The 17,893-nt window shown below is 37.6% G+C and overlaps 1 protein-coding gene across 1 annotated transcript; it reads left to right on the top strand.

Annotated features, from left to right (window-relative positions):
• The first annotated feature begins 8,735 nt into the window (after positions 1–8,735).
• Positions 8,736–17,144, top strand: LOC101734580 (interleukin-12 subunit alpha). Its single transcript, XM_012963291.3, has 6 exons — positions 8,736–8,754; positions 10,353–10,513; positions 11,765–11,875; positions 13,873–13,914; positions 14,298–14,399; positions 15,692–17,144. Exons 1-6 carry the CDS (start codon positions 8,736–8,738, stop codon positions 15,842–15,844), a joined length of 588 nt encoding a protein of 195 aa, XP_012818745.2. The 3' UTR covers positions 15,845–17,144.
• The last annotated feature ends 749 nt before the right edge of the window (positions 17,145–17,893 follow it).

The raw sequence follows: 17,893 nt of genomic DNA, 5'->3' as shown, positions 1-17,893 counted from the left end.
GTTGCTTAAAATTATGTTTTTTTTGGGTTGACATGTCATTAGATGCCCTTTAAGACAAAGGCCTTCCACACTAGTGGTTGGTTGGAAGTCATGCAGCAGGGCTTATAGATCCTGATAATAAGCAACTGTGGTACGTTTGCATTCTATCTTGTGGGTAGACAGGTCTCTATTAAGTACTTCTTCTCCTTAGAGACAGGCCAGAGCAATAGGAATTTCTCATCACTGGTAAGACAGCCACTTCACCTTCTGCTCAAACTGCTGTATGCCACTGAATAAGGAATAAACCTTTCTGTTCCAATAATATTTATTTCTGTGCTGCTATTCTACCATCATGCTTATCAGAAATAATGAATAATAGTTTGTCATTTGCTTGGCAGGCCCAGAGGGAGAAAACATGTTTTGGTCAGATGGAAAGATTATGTACTTGAAAGGCTTCATAGTTCTCAGGCCATGTTTATGCAGTTTTCAGGAAATGCTTATACAATTCCCCATACACCAAACTTTGTCTGGGCTCTGATTTGGCAAGCTGGCCATAGCCTTTGACCACTCTTGAATTTCAATGCCAGAAAGTGTTTTTTGAAATCTGTGTAAAGACATGGATAGAACAATATGGCGGAGGTTGTTGCATTGAAATAAACTGGATGTAAAATGACAAGAACTGGCTACACAATATTCAACAATCCATATAAAGGTATGGGATCTGTTATCTGGAAACCTGTTATCCAGAAAGCTACGAATTAGGGGAAGGCCATCTCCATTTTAATCAAATACTTCAAATTTTTCAAAAATTATTTCCTTTTTCTCTGTAATAATAAAACAGTACCTTGTACTTGATTCTAACTACAGTATAATTCTTTCTTATTGGAGGCAAAACAATCCATTGGGATTTAATTTCTGTTTTAAAGGAGAAAGAAAGGTAAAAACTAAGTAAGTGCCACAGACACGCATCTTTCTGCTCTCTGCTCTCTCCTGCTCCCCCTCCCTCAAGAATGCTAAGAACTCACTCCCCCCGCCCTTAGGAATGTGGATCTGAGCCAATCAGCAGGAAGCTAACTCATAGGGGCTGATTTACTAATCCACGAATCCGAATGAGAAAAATTCGGATTGGAAAACGAACATTTTGCGACTTTTTCATATTTTTTGCGATTTTTTCGTCGCCGTTACGACTTTCCCGTAAATTGTCACGAATTTTTCGTAACCGGTACGACTTGCGTGAATTGTCGCAACTTTTTCATTGCCATTATGCCTTTGGAGAATTGTCGCGACTTTTTCATTGCCATTATGCCTTTGGAGAATTGTCGCAACTTTTTCATTGCATTATGCCTTTGGAGAATTGTCGCAACTTTTTCATTGCCATTACGACTTTCGCGAATTGTCGCAACTTTCGTATTGAGAGCTCGAAAAAGTCGCGACAATTTGCGAAAAAGTCGCAAAGTACCCATCATTACGAAAAAAACGCATTTGGGCGATTTTCGGACGTTCGTGGATTAGTAAATGTGCCCCATAGTCTAACTAACTGAGCATGTTCACTTGGTCTGGGTGCCTGTGCAGGAGTGAGGCATTATGGGAATCTTCTTTACACAGCTCAGCGTTTTTTCTCCCTGTTTGGATTCTGATCATCTGAATGGGAGAAATATGGGGAGACTTAAGGGCACTATTGAGACAATTGAAGGTATGCCTGCAGCTTGAGATTAACTCTTTACTAGCTTTTCCTTCTCCTTTAATGATTTTACAGAAGACTTATGGCATAGAGATTCAAAGTACGGTAAGACCCCTTATCCAGAAAACCCCAGGTTCTGAGCATTATGGATAACAGGTCCCATATCTGTATCACAATAATTCTTAATTTGGGATATGCAAATTGCTTAATTTCATGAGATATGAGTTGTGACTTTCAGAATTTAAATGAACATGCTAAATTATATTGGAAAATAATTGTGTGGATTAGAAAATAAAATAATTGGATATGGTGAAGGAAATGAGAACATTAATCAGCAATCAATGAGTATAGAAATACTGACTAGGTACAGGCTGTATATATCACATACTGTGGCTTTATATATATATTATAGAAATCATCAGTTTTTTACACTGCTACACTAATCAGTACCTTCACTGGGATGCTTAGATTATTATTATCATATTTTTTTACCATGTATAACCAACATGTGTGCAAGCCTAGAACAGGACTGCACTTTATCACAACAGCAGAAAGTTCCCAGTTACAGGCTATAACTGCAGTGTAATCTACGGTCAACTGGAAATTCAAATGGAAATTCAAATCTGCAAATGTGTGAACTATTATAAAAAGCATATTCAGATGCAGTGTAAAAGGACATAATGCTCCTGTGTTCAACACAAATTCTCTTAATAGAGCTTGTGTTGTATTGTTTTAATTAAAAAATATCTGTCATTTGTGTTATTTATTGCAATACAGAGTATAGAACAATGACATTGAAAGTAATTTAATTTCCCAGCTTTCTGGCTCCTCCTGATTATAGCACTTTTGAGGGAAGTCATAAGGTTAAAACTAAAACAAAGATCCATAGTGCTGATATTGAGCACAGGTGTAGAAGATGACCATTGCAAATAAATGTGAAATGAATTACAAATACTGATATAGAGTAAAAGATTGGAATATACATTAATTTGCAGTTTATAAACTCTTCCAGAAACCAATATTTTTTGTTTCCTAAATGAAGAATTTCTTTTTTTCATTTAGGTCTTTGGTGACCAACAGTGACACTTCAGTAAGCTAATGGCAATCACCTTCTGTATAAAGCTGGCCACACACGTGGTGATTTTCGATCTTTCGTTGCCTCGCCAACTTGCCATTACGAAACCTTGTTTCGTACGATATTATCATTGCGTGTATGGCCAGCTTAAAGAAAACTTGGTGATGTAAAATCTGCCCAGCCACCACTGAGATTGTCATGAGCGTTTTTGTTTTTGTAGGATTTTATGGCCTTATTTTACATTTATTGTTAACAACATTACTTGTGCACTATTTTCTCTGTCACATCTAACTGTAAGTATTCTGTTTCCTCTAATCTCTACAATTTTCCTCCTATTTCTTTTAAAATGTATTATATCACTTTCATTTCCCATTTTATTTCTCATTTTTATTGGATTTTCAGTAGGCTACGACGTTTCCTATTTCACACTATGTGCTTATTCCCAGTGGCTGAACTGTATCCCATATGATGTCAATACCCCCTGGAATATTATAAAGAGGAAATAAGTCAATAGAAAACAATGAGGGGAAAAACACCAGGGGAAAAGTACCAAGGCATCAATAAAGTGACTATAAAGCAGTGCAATAAAATATATGACCTGATTCTGCCCTATATTCTGCCCTTTCCCTTGTTCATTCCTTATCTGTACTGGGACACCAGACTCTTCCAGCTAATACATCTGGAACCTTCATATGATACATTGTACAACAGAACCTGGAAACATTTATGGGCTTATTTATCAATTTTTGAATTTGTGAATTCAAGATTGTGTTTCTAAATCGAATAAACTTTCAAATTGAATGCTCATGCGATTAAAAAAAACGTAAATACCTTGAATTCTTTGATTGACAACTCAAATAAAACTAGAAAATCTCGAATTGAAAATTTGGCTTGACTTTGCCCAGGACAACTCCCATTGATGTCTACAGAAACTCACAAGCTTTTAGATGGCAAATTTTTACATTCAAGTTATCTGGGTTTTTTGCACTTAATAAATAGCAAACATTCAAGTTTTTGCACCATAATTCAAAAAATAAAACCCAAACATTGATAAATCTCCCCCTTGCTGTGTTATCTGTTTGTTATACTTCATTTAGTCTACTGTAATATTGTGGGCAAATTCCCCAAACAATTACTGCATGATGTGTGGGGAGTTTCTGTGCAAAACAGTGGAATAAGTAGAACTTACTGGACCCCTAAGCATAATTACGATTACTTTTATTTTATTGAGCATTATTTAAAAAAAAAAAAAAAACTGGTTGGCTGCCAATGAGAGAGGGAAAATATATAACTCTCCATTAACAGATCAAATGAAAAGCAATAACTGTTCAGCAGGGAGTCTCCTCTGTTTGCCAGAAATACACCAATTTAAAATGAAAAATGTAATGCTTAGGACACGGATAAGGAGTTTTTCCATTATTTGGATCCCCTGAACTGTAAACCTAAAAACATTTAAACATTATAAGATTAAGGGGGAGATTTATTAATTTTCGAGGTTTTTCACGATTTGGGTTTTCTTACGCTAAAAAAACTCTAATACGAATTAAGGTTCAAAAACGTGAATGTTCGGTATTTATTAAGTGCGAAGAACCAGAAAACTCTAATGAAAAAAAGTGGCATCTAAAAGCTTGTGAGTTTCTATAGATGTCAATGGGCATTGAAAAAACATGAAAAGAGTTTTTTTATTAGGACAATTTTTCCTTTTTAATAAATAAGTAAACATTCAGTGCAAGTTTATTTGATTTAGAAAAATAAACTCAAACCAAAAATTGATAAATGAGCCCAATAGGACTGTTTACCATCTATCTATCATCTATCTATCTATTTATATCAATCTATTATCTATCATCTATCTATCTATCATATCTATTTATACGTGGATTTGTTAAACTACTTAACATATTTGGAAATCTGCTTCCTGCATTTGATTCTAAGTGATAGTGACATATTAACAATGCATCATACAGCTGTTTATTGCTTTGCACATAGATATTCATTATTGATATTCTGGACAGCACTCCTTCTTTGTTGGATTAAAATACCTTTATTGCATAATTTTGGATCCTGCGTTTCAGGTCTACATTGACCTTTTGCTAAGAATGACAGTGTACCATTATTCTTGCTGCCAGTGGAAGGTAAATACAGAGGGACAAGTACGCATTTGTGTAGAAAAATCCAGTGTGGTGCTAACTAAAATCTGTGTCCCAACATAGGTATTCATTGCCTTTATATAGTGGAAAGTATATGTAAAGCATATATTACTTTGACCATTTTATAAGAAAAACACCATTGGTCATCCAGCCAATTATAGATATAGCTTTACAAACAAATATTAGAAATGAAGTGGGTTTAAAGCAGCATCACCTAACCTTAAAGAGGAATAATAATCAGATTGTTGCTGATATGTTAATATTCATACTTTTAAACTATTTTTCCTTTTAATGGCATTAATATCACTGAATGTGAGGTTCTGCTATGGGAAAGTATGTACGCCACTATTAAGGGACTTTATTAAAATATGCATAATGGGAAAAATGACTGCTATGTGGTTTAGCAACCCCATCAGTCCAAGGTGAAAAGATTGAGAATTTTCTAGTTTGTACCCATGTACATTGTATGTAATAAAACTTCTTATTCATATATATTTATATTTTTTTTTTGCACCAAAAAAATCGATCATCTTTAAGTAAGTCTTATAAAATGTATGTTTTAATTAAAACTTGCAATATAATAACTGGTTAATGAAAGATATTATACTGTAAATTACACATTTGTTCTTATTCATGCAAACCTTTATTATATTTCCTTAGTGGGCTTGTGGAAATGCCCAAAGATTCCTACTGAGGAAAGGTGTGTATGGAACAAGTTTTATTGTGGATTCATTTTATTGATTTGCACAAGGGACAAATAGGACCTTTAATCATTTGTACAAACACTGAAAATTAAAAACATCAATTTGAAAGCAACATCTTCAAAAGAAAAGGATTATATCCACTTTTTAGAAAGTAGGGTTACCCGAGGCAAGGATGATAAAACCATTAACCTCTGCCAGCAAAACAAATATTACAATAGAACATGTATGAATAATAAAACAGCTGGCATGGTATAGTTGACAGATTGTTTATAAAAAAAAAATAGTTGAAATTCTGGGTTCTAGAACATATAGGGGACTTGAGGTATAAAGAGGAACACTTTAGTAGCTTACTCCATAAATGGGTGCCATAATGGTTATTAGAGTTCTTTATCTTTAAAAAGTTCCCCCTAATTCACAAAGGCAGATTGCTGGGGCCCCAGACAGTGGCAAAACAGCAGACAGGAACACCAGGACTGGGCTAATTTTTCTTTCTTTTAACTTCGTTCATAGAGACAGGAAGTAAATGTGATTTTAGTTTAATTTTTATATTTTGCCCTGTTTAATGCAAGAAATCACAAAACCATAGATATTTCTTAACTAAAATAGGCAAAAAATATGGTGAACCCAAGCTCTGCTCATTGCACTTACAGTATGTTAAAAAATAGTGTATACCCCTTTTTAGAAGTGCCCAAAACACCCCCATCTCTTACTTCCCCTTATCCAACAAAACGTAATGTTTTATTTTCCTAAAAACTGCTTTTTATAAAGGTGTGAGTGTGAGTGCCCTTTAAAGTTTGAGGTGTCTACTTTACCAGTTCTTACTGATGATCTTTGCAGCCTTTAGGATGAAGACACATGGAGATACTTACTAGTAACTACTTGTGAAAGCTAACTAAATATCAGAAAATACCCTGCCATAGACAATAGTAAGGGGCACATTTATGAATGCTCGAGCCTTTGGGCTTGAGCATTCATATCCCGCAACCACACAGGAGTTCCCAATCTCTTGCGTCATTTCTTCATTCGAATAGCCCAATTCATGGGAATGGGGTTTTTCTTTTCCCCTGACTAAAAAATAAAAAGCTTGGCACCTAAAACCTGCGGAGATTTTTATTTTTTGGTAGAGAAAAAGAAACACCTGAATTGCACAAATCGAGCTATTCAGATGAAGAAACAACGTGAGAGTTTAAGAACTCTCGCTTGGTTTAAGGATACAAATGCTTGAACCCAAAGGCTCCATCGTTCATAAATGTGCCCCATAGAATTGTCTCTGCTAAAACACATCAATTATCAGTAAATTATCAACATTGTCTGATTTTGTAGCCATGACAAGTAGCTGCTACTAGATTCTAGCATAAGTCACTAGACTTTGGCATCCAGTAATGAAATTTGTCCCATAACTGGACAGCCATTTCTTGTGAACCACTGCTAGACATTGCTGACCACTAAAGTGATGTTTCTAGCAGTAATAACCTCAGCTCTGAGAAGAGCCTTACACCATCTTCTACCCAAAAGACATATAAGTTATAGTTATACCCAAAAGAAATTATTAGAAAGTCCTATTTCCCAAAATCCTCCTGAAGTAATCAACCCTTTTCATTAGGAAGTAGTTCTTCCTTCTTTTATCCAAGTCCAGGCAGTTACTGAAAGGAGGTGCCATTTATTGCCTGAAGATTTTGTTGTAACTATACATACTGTAGTTTTCTTTTAAACTATCTATCTATCTATCTATCTATCTATCTATCTATCTATCATCTATCTATCTATCACACCAGCTAGGAGCACCTTCCCTTTATTCTAAGTGTGTTACTTAGACTACTTGGGGAAGTGCTGTTTATGCTATGTTTTGCAAAAGAAGCTTGCTATTGGTCTGCCCCAGCCAATCTAAGAAAATGAATAAACCCAGGTACAGTGCTGCCTCAAAGACAGAAAAATACATTATAAGTGTGGCCATAATTCACTATTTTGGCATGTGCATGCAAAATTGGCATAACTATTGCTAGGTAGGGTGCAGATTGGGGGGAACAGGTGCATAGGGTCCCACAAAAGCCAAAGTACAAGTGTCTGTATTATTTTTGAAGTTTTATTATTCCTGAGAATTATTAGATATATTGTTGTTCAAGCAAAGGCAGAATACACAGCAGGTGAATCTGGTATGTCCTGCTGTCAAGAGCAGTGTGCATTGGTACATATGCCAGAAAGAAAAAGGCACTTTCTTTTGTCCCATGATGCAATTTTTTCCCAGAATTCCAGTCACCACACTTCTCCATGGTGTACCAAAATACACAGGATTATGCTTTTACTGTAAATCATGCAACAAAATGACTGCCACTGTGCCTTTCTGGCCTCTGGTCTTGGGAAAATACACATTCCACCTGTTAAAATAAAAAAGAGCAACATGGATTGAGGCTCAGACACTTTCCAGTTAACTTTTCAAGCCACTTTATCTCTTGACAATTTCCTGACGTTTTATTTTGAATGTGTATATTGCCCCAGGTATGCTCTGGGTGCAGGAACTGCTGGAGGGAGTTTAAGTTGTATATCCCTGCTCTATATAGGGCCAAAGAAAGTTGGTTTGTGATAAATTGGCTCATACTATGTGTGACTGTGATTAGTTTGTAAGCGCTAGGCGCAGGAACTAATGTAAATGAGGTATAATCTCTGGAGTTTGTTTATAGTTTATAGAAATATGGGACAATTACAAATATAATAAACAATACAGTATTTAGTGTTTTTTTTGTTTTGCCCTGGGTTAAACGCTCTTCCCGCCCACCCGAAACTGGCCGCGATGCGCTTGTAAGTTAATTAGTGAGATACGTCAGTTACGTAATGGTTATTTTAACAATCATAAAATGGGTTTTTATAGGGGTCTGTGGCGAAGAGCGACCAATATTATCGCGTCTGTCGGTGCGGTGCATGGAAATGCTCTGTTCTGCCCCGACCCAAGCGAGACTGCGAGCGGTGTTTCACATTTACACAGCAGCCGGAGTATCTGCCGTATAGAAAGAGGGAAACGTTGGGGAAGTCCTGGATGGAGACTCTGTAGGGTGCGGGCTATATATATATAAGCCATTTCTCTTAGCGCTAATGTATTCCTGCTCTTCACTTGTCTCTCTGGCTGCTCACAGCGCCCTACTGACAGCAGCATGGCCAGCCGGCGAGCGGGTAAGTGAGCTGCCCATGTGTACGCACATTCCCTTACTCTCTACATTGGCTTCTTTATATACAGTGAATGGTATTGTGATTTTGTATAATATATATAATGATATGATAATATTACAATTTCATGTCTAATGTATAAGGAGTGTCATGTATAAGGAGACTGAATGAAAACGTTTCATACTATCTGGGCAATTCCTTTTAAGATGATCCATTCAATGATTATTTATCCTGGGCTATTGATTTATAGTGTGGGCTTTGTCATTTAAAGGAATACTGCCACGGGAAAACATGTTTTTTTTCAAACCGCATCAGTAATAGAGCTTCTCCAGCAGAATCCTGTATTGAAATCCATAACAGATTTTTTTTATATTTAATTTTGAAATTTCACATGGGGCTAGCCATGTTCTTCTATTCCCATGGTGCCATAGCCATGTGACCTGTGCTCTGATAAACCTCAGTCACACTTTACTGCTGAGCTGCAAGTTGGAGTGATATCCCCCCCCCAGCAGCCAATCAGTAGAACAATGGGAAGGTAGCAAGATAGCAGCTCCCAGTAGATATCAGAATAGCACTCAATAGTAAGAAATCCAAGTCCGGCTTGGGACTCCTCCAGTTACATGGGAGTAGGAGAAACAGGTTATCTGAAAGCAGTTCTAATGTGTAGCGCTGGCTCCTTCTGAATGCTCAGACTCAGGCACAATGCACTGAGATAAATCTAATATGTAGTGCTGCACACCTGCACAGAAACACCAATATATTGGGTGCTCACTCGCACTGGGAAAGCAGTTACAACAAGGGTATTTATATCGCTTTTGTGTATATATTTGCCTGCTTTTTTATGCATGCCCCTGACGAAGACCCCCCCTCTTTTTAGTGGGGGTCGAAACGCGTTGGGTTCTGTTATGTAAATAAAAGTTATTTTGCAATAATACTTTGGAAGTGCCCTGCTTTTCAATGCACTGAGATGGCTGCCTACACACCAATATTACAGCTAAAACAATTTGTTGGTTCTGGAATATAATTTTAAATGTCAGAGTAAATTATTTGCTATGTAAACAGTGTAATTTAGAAATAAAAAGTACACCATAAAAATCATGACAGAATCCCTTTACGTCACCTATCCCATATCCTGGTACAGGGCAATAAACTTAAGCCAATGGCTCTCCAGCTGTGAACATTCAGCTACTAGCAAGTCCAGCATCTAACAGAGGATTGTGCCTTTCAGTATGGTGCACTTTAGGAACACAGTGACCTGTGGCCTGCCTCAAAAATACAGTGCTGCCTGCATCGTTTTCTTCTTAGTAGTACAATAAAAGTAATTTATAAATGAGATTTTACTCCCCTTAGTGCACCAATGTCCGGGATCATAGTAAATGACTCCAGACATAAGTGCACTAAGGGGAGCATTGGATTGAGGGAGCAGGAAAAGCTACACCTAACAGCATTTATGGTAAATTTGCCATCTTTTTTTAAAGAATCTGATAATTCACATAGCCTCCAGTAGTGTTAAATAATGGCATTTTGGAAAGCAGATAGAAAACATGTAATATAAACAATCTATTATGAATTTTAAATGTTGAATTTTGTGTTTCTATTTGCAGGTTCCTGGGTTATTTTGGCTGTTCTATTTTGTTGTCAGTCGAAATTTGCACAAAGTAAACCAGTTCTTGGTGACCTGTCAAATTCCGTTGATCTGGTGAAGTGCTTCAAAAGCTCCAAGAGCTTAGTAAATGTGGTTAATGAAACACTTTTGGAGATAAAGGTAGAGAACTTCTTTTTATGTTAAAAGCAATTTTTGTTTCAGTCAGCCAGCACCTTAGGGCTCTGGCACTCGGGGAGATTAGTCGCCCGCGACAAAACTCCCTGTTCGCGGGCGACTAATCTCCCCGAGTTGCCTTCCCCTGCCATCCCACCGGCGACTTACATTTTCGCTGGTGGGATGGCAGGGGAAGGCAACTCGGGGAGATTAGTCGCCTGCAAACAGGGAGTTTTGTCGCGGGCGACTAATCTCCCCGTGTGCCAGAGCCCTTAGTCACCTGCAATAGAGGAGATTTGCCGCTGGTTGATTATCAACTTGTCTGTTATTGTCATAATGCCACTTAGTGCTCTCGCGCTTCGTCTTTAGGGCTCTGGCACACGGGGAGATTAGTCGCCCGCGGCAAAACTCCCTGTTCGCGGGCGACTAATCGCCCCGAGTTGCCTTCCCCCTGCCATCCCACCGGCGAACATGTAAGTCGCCGGCGGGATGGCAGACGCGGCGGCGCGATTTTGTGCAAATCGCTGAAGTTGCCTCGCGAGGCTTTTTCAGCGATTTGCGCAAAATCGCGCCGCCGCGTGTGACTAATCTCCCCGTGTGCCAGAGCCCTTATAAGTGGCTCCTCTTGTTACTCAAACTGACATGCATATTAACAAATTCTGCATTAGACTGAGTGATTACAGATAGTGATGAGTGACATTTTTCTGCAGGCATGGATTCGTGACGAATTTCCACGTTTCGCCATAGGCAGATTTTTTTTCGCTCATCGCTAATTACAGATGTACACGGCTCTGACAAAATACAAAACCACTTGCAGAAATAATTAAAAAATGCAAAGAAAATGGATATATTTCTAAAAATAAATAATGACAACCTGGTGCAGAATGTCCTAAAACAGTGCTGTGCATATCATACCAAAAGTTTATTTTAAGGTGAACCAACCCCTTTTTACTATAGTGAAAAAACTGAAATGTTGTCCCTCATTACAAAGTTCAAACTGCAAAAATATGTGTAGTTCATCTTATTTGGCACCCACCTATAGCCACAAGCAGCGCGCCACTATACGCAGGTTATTTACAAATTGAGTTGATATGGGCTTTATTAAGGACATGATTGTTTCTTCATTTAGCACTGCACCCTCAGTTAGTAAATGAAGTCCATTGTTGTTCTGTAGCACATAAACACACAGGTGGCTGGAACAGTTATCTAGAACCTGTACATATTTATCATTTCATCCATGTTTTCCTTTCTGAACAGAGCAATTATAAGGACTTCAATTGTTCCTATGATGAAATTGATATGAGAAATGTCATAGCCAAGGACAAAATGAACATACTTACCTCCTGTATTCCCAGCTCACTATCCAAGGTAACCTGCTTTGGGAAAATGTAAATGTTTGTTGATTAAGAAAAAAACATTAAAGCAACAAGTAAATGAGGTTAATAATGCTGTTGTGACATGGCTCTTTATTAATAACGTTCTAGGAGGACTCCATATTGTAGACTAAATGGCCTTGTGTTCAATCTCCCTTGTGGTTATCCTATTTGTGACCTTGGTCCACTGCAGCAATGCACACTGGGAAACTGTTTGCTGATGAAACTGATCCACATACTGACACTTGCGACATGTGCCTAGGTGCAGTAATCTATAGCAACCAAGCAGTAGATAGCCTTTTATTACATATAGAGGTACTTATTTAATCTGCATTACCTACAAGCTATCATAAAATATTCTTATTTTATTCCATTCTGGTGGGAACTTTAACTGACTTGTTTACACTTTGCTGGCACCATCGCCAAAGATATTTGTATCCACATTGACACAGAGGGTAAAATAGTGGCTTCAGTGGCATAACAGCATGCCAGGCACCTCTGCAAAAAAATTTCTGGAGGGGTCCAGCGCACAGCAGCCCCTTCCCGGCCTTCCCTGAACCCACCTGCCTTGTTGCGTTCCCTGCTCCCCAGCTTCTCGCAATGGGGGTAGGCAAGAGAGTGGCTGATGAGGGGGGATTTCTAAAAACTAGAAGATGCAGACCCCACAGTCTGGTCACCCCATTCCCCTGTGTGACCCCCTTGATCATGGGGTCTTCTGCTAAAGTTATGCCACTGACTGGGTCCAAGTGGAAATGCAGCATCTAAGTGGCACAAGATAAATCAGGGACGTCCAATCCTCCAGCACCACAGCTACTTGTATCCCATAAAATGGTTTAATATTAACTTTAATAGACTGTGATCTAAATCAAAAAAACATAACTTCAGTTGTTTCTTTCCAGCAGAAATCTTAATGTTCCTGCTCAGTTTTATTGCTACCTGGGAATTTTACATTATCTAAATTAATTTACGAGTGAGTTAATTATAGTTTAAAGAGAATTAGTATGGCATGCTTAAATAGAGTCTTGAGTTTACCTGTTTTTCCCCTGGAATGCTTCAGAAACAAACCATTGTGGCCAAAGAGATATAAAGGTACAGCCCCTCAGGAGAATTCAGTATATGTAATTACCAAACACTAAATGATGAGTAATTAGGGACAGGAAGTAAATAGAACTGCTTATTTGTGAGTTATACGGGAATATCCCTTATCAACTATCACTGTAATGCTGAGTAGCAGTTTCATATGCTGAAGGGAGTTCATAATAGGTGAGAACCAATGGCCACACCAGTATTTTGTTAAATACATATAAGTATAAATAGCCACATTGTCGATAACCCTGTGAACACTCTAGGGCTATATAATTTGCATATCCCACAACTCTTATCTACTATCTGAATGAAGCATTATATGGTATAACGAATATGTACAAGTATATTACATGGTAAAATTATATTACAGTGCTACATTAAATTCATTCCCCCATTCCTTTTACATTTTTAATATGTTGATTTTGATTTTCTAATCTTTTATTTGTTTCTCCTGCGGACAAAAATGTTTTCGGTTTATCACGTATTTGATTGTTAACGCGTCACATTTTGTACTAAATGACCCACACGTAATCACGTCACTGTCTTTGGTTCCCGCCAAACATGGTATATAGGGTTTTCACTTGCGCTGTTATGTAACTTTGACAAAGGCTGGGGTAACAGCCGAAACTTTAGTTCTTGTGTCATTTAATAACATTCTTTACACTATCCTTAAGTCCTGTGAGTGTGGATTCTGAACACTGGAAGTATACATATAAATACATATATATATATATATTTTTTTTATGGGAACCTTGTGAAACTCAAGAACAGTTTTCTCAGACGCAAAACAGACCTACAAATTTCTTAAAGTTTTTCAGCTTTTGATAAATCTGACACTGAGACTTAAATAGTCCAATTACTTTTAAGCCTAATCACAGTAAACTAATGCCAATATTTTTGATTTAGGACCACATGTGCCAGTCATTGAACAAAGCAGAATTTGACGAGGTAAGTTAGCAAACTATATCAATATGTGCTTACCTTGTAGGGCTATGATTAACTTAGCTACTTGTAGCCAGTTACTTATCACAGATACAAAATGCAAGAAAATACCCTGCTATAGACTATACCGAGTCTATTTTGTAGCTGTGACAAGTAGCTCTGTGTATCCTTGCCCTTACCAGTGCAGAGCAATAGTACATAATATATTAATTACTTTCATACACTTTCATTTTCTTCCCTCTCATCCCTAATAAATACCATGTTCCATTTTGGAGTGTAGAGACCTGCTGAAGATAGTGCAGGGTGCAAGTGTGTGCTTGGGATTACAGAATGCAACATTAGGTATTTTATGCAGAAACATGAATGGTAATCTGTACAACTTCTTGCAGGCTAAGTGTCTAAAGGCAATCCATGCAGATCTGAAAGTCTTTAAGGATGAATTGCAGGAGTCGACTCCTTCTCTTGATGCAGCAATCAGTCAGCTGATGCAGGTGAGAGACCCTACAAGAGCTGAGACATTCCTATCAGGCAGGCAGCAATTTTACTCTATATAACTGAATTCATGGAAGTCAGATTTATTTTTAAAATATATTTTATATCAGAATTTAGTGGTATCGGACTCTGAATCTTGATTTCAGTATATACCTGTGTGAGAACTGTTAGCATGGTTGGTTGAAAGAGAACTAAAGCCAACTAAATAGTATGGCTAGAAAAGCAGAAATGTATATATAAAACTTACTGTACCACCCCTGAGAAAAGCATCCTAGTCTCCACAGTAGCTCCGCATCCTCTCATCTGACATAGTTTAGTGTTAGAGACTCTGCTCATGCTCACTGGGCTCTGAGCTGCTATTGAGAACTGAGACTAAAGATCATTGAAAATCACCATCATCACAGCAGAAAGCAAGGTTACTGCCATGGAAGCCGTCTTGTAACATTAATTTGATATTGTGTATATAATGGATATTATGAGCCTTTATCTAAGCTGAGAAGGATGGGAAGCTACTGGCGGCATATTCTCTATGAAGATCTGTAGTCACCAGTGCTAGGGGGTCATTTACATTTATTGGCACGTATATGAGGCCCTCAGACAGGCCTTGCCGACTGATATCTGGCTGAAATCGGGTGTGTTGATGTGGTCCTAGTCCCATCGCCTGTATCCCGTCAATATGATCAAGTTGTTTGGCCCAAGAGCTGATCAATCGGATCAATCCAATATCACCCACCTCAAGGTGGGCATATTGGGGAAAGATCCTCTCATTTGGCGAGGTTGCTCAAGAAGCAGATATTTCAGTGCTCATTCAGCAATCACTTCTTCCCCTGGTTTGACTGCAGCCTAAATATCACTACACAAAAAAAATCCCCAGCAAGGTTGAGACCGCAGCATAAGGGGCAAAAGCCAGTCCTGTCCTTTCTGCTTGACATAGGGTTACTTTGGCCCTGTGTTCTCTGCTGCTCCCTCACTTGCGCGCCCACCAGTATGGATGCTTATGTGCTTCTGCCCCTCACTAATACAACACTGCTGAATGCATGCAGCATTGTGTCCATGGGGATAGTGGTAGGTCTTGCAAAACAGAGCACAGTCATTCTGTAAGTAGGAAAGGCAGTGTGCAAGGAACAACAAACAGGAACACTTTGTTTACTGCCTGAGAGGTCATAAATGACCCCAGTTGCCTCAAATACTTGCTGTCTAACTCAGATCAGCTATTTAATTAATGTATCATTTCAACTTTAAATGTCTTTAACCTTTATAGATACTTAATGTTTTGTGTTGGTTACCGTAGGATTTAAAGGTCCAAGATACTGAAGAAAGCAATGTCAAAAAAGAACTGTGTTCCTCATTCGACTGCAAACTTAAGCAGTGTAGGGTGATCCTGTTTTATCAGCTTCGCACCATCACGTTCTCTCGCGTGTTGAACTATCTGAGGTCTACATAGACATAAAGCCAAGAAGGAAAGGCCACAAAAAACAACAGAAGAAGGAAAGGCCACAAAAAACAATAGAAGAATCCACAATTACAGACAGTAATACTGATATTAACTATACTCTAATTGTAATAATTTCATTATTGTATGATATTGTGCTTTTTATAAGCCACTGATCTGTTTTCATTATCCCTCCCTGGGTAGGACTTTCTTTAGAACATATCAAACCATCTAGAAGGTAAAGGTGGCTATTTAGACCAATTGACGGCCTACCCAACCAGTATCTGGCCAATAATTGGTCAGATGTCAATTGAGCAGGTTTAAAAAAAAAACAGCCAGTATGCATGTTAATTTGAGGTCAAACCCAGTAGTAAAAGCAAAACAAGTCCATACATACTACATGATTCGGGTATAATCCTGCCTGTGTCTCTGGCAGAACAGATAAAGAAGTTTATTATACTGTTCTTTATATAGGTATCATATGTGTTTTGCTTCCTAGGATGTTGACTTCTTATCCAGCATGCTGGGCAGAAGCTTTGAAGTGGAACAATTTAATATGAAACCAAAAATGTACTTTACGTTTACTCTCGTGGAAGTAAGAAGCTTTCTTACATACGCAGTGAAAAAGTCAGTACTGGAAATAATCAAGTTACTCTTCACTGCCCCCTCTCAGCAATCTGTCTCTACAGATGCGGGCTTTGAGTATTTATTAAAATATAGTTGAAATGTATCATCTAGGCAAAGGAAGAACACACCAATGATGTATTAGAGCCAAGTGTCCATAAAACAAACATAAAACCGAAGGATTCAGAGCCTGTGTGTAGACAGATTTCTCAAAGGGAAACAGTGAAAAATAACTTAACGATTTCAGAAACAGAAAGCTTCTTTCCATGAGATGAAGGTAATGTTACCTCTTTGCTTTCCTAAAATTCCCCTTTCCCTTTGATTGCAGCAGACAGTGGGATGTGCACTGGGAACAGACTTAGTACCGTAAAATCAGAGATTATAATTGGCTTCCCAACTGACCAATCTCTTCCATACATACATAACAACTAAACCAGTGACATAATACATCATCAGCATATTCCTACTTGTGCACTCATTTGCTTGGCCCCATACTGTACAGTTTAAGCCTGCACCAACTTTACTCAAGTGGAAAATAATGGGACAGTCTATTCATTCTAACTAAATAGTGTATAGGCATCGGTTTAAGCAACAGTAAGAAATGTTTTGTATTCAAATGATGGATATTAAGCTATATTTTCTAGAAACTGAATTTGGATGAAATAACACTGTTATTTATTTTATTTATATTTTGGAATAGTTTAAAGTTTAAATATGTACTTCATATACAGTAATATTTATGTTTAATTTATTTTATTTATTAATATTGTTATTTATTGTCCAATAAAATGTAAAAAAAAATTGTTTGACTAATAAGCATTCTCTCATTTTTTTAATAATGTCAAATAAGCAACTTGCAGTTAGAAAATGTGACCTGGGATGAGCACAAAAGGGACCAAGCACTTGGGAAGTGTCAGAACCTTTGTTCATTTTTAAGCTAACTTTATGATTTAAACAATGATATTCTGAGGCAATTTGTTATTGGTTTTCATTTTTTATTTTTTGTGGCTTTCCAGTTATTTAGCTGTTTGTTCAAATGCTCTCCAGTTTGGATTTTAGCAGCGTTCTGGTTGCTAGGGTGATGTTTAACTTAGCAACAGGCAGTAGTTTAAATGAGAAACTGGAATATAAAATTGAGAGGGGCTGAATAGAAAGATAAGGAATACAAAGTAACACTAATAATTAAATATTAAGCTCACAGAGCAATAGTTTTTTGGGGGTTTTTTGCTGCCAGGGTCAGTGACTCCCATGTTAAAGCTGGAAAGGCGTAGAAGAGGGAGACAAATAATACAAAAACTATATCAAATAAATAATAAAGACCAATTGCAAAGTTGCTACTAATAAGACATTCTATAACATGCTCAAAGTTAACATAAAGGCAGCAATAGTGTAGGTCCAACACGTGTGTTTTATTGTCTATGCATTGCTAACAATAAT

Source organism: Xenopus tropicalis, chromosome 5 (assembly GCF_000004195.4).
Source record: "Xenopus tropicalis strain Nigerian chromosome 5, UCB_Xtro_10.0, whole genome shotgun sequence".
NCBI classification, from domain to species: domain Eukaryota; kingdom Metazoa; phylum Chordata; class Amphibia; order Anura; family Pipidae; genus Xenopus; species Xenopus tropicalis.
The sequence above is the reverse complement of the archived record's forward strand: the minus strand, read 5'-3'. Positions and strand labels throughout refer to the sequence as shown.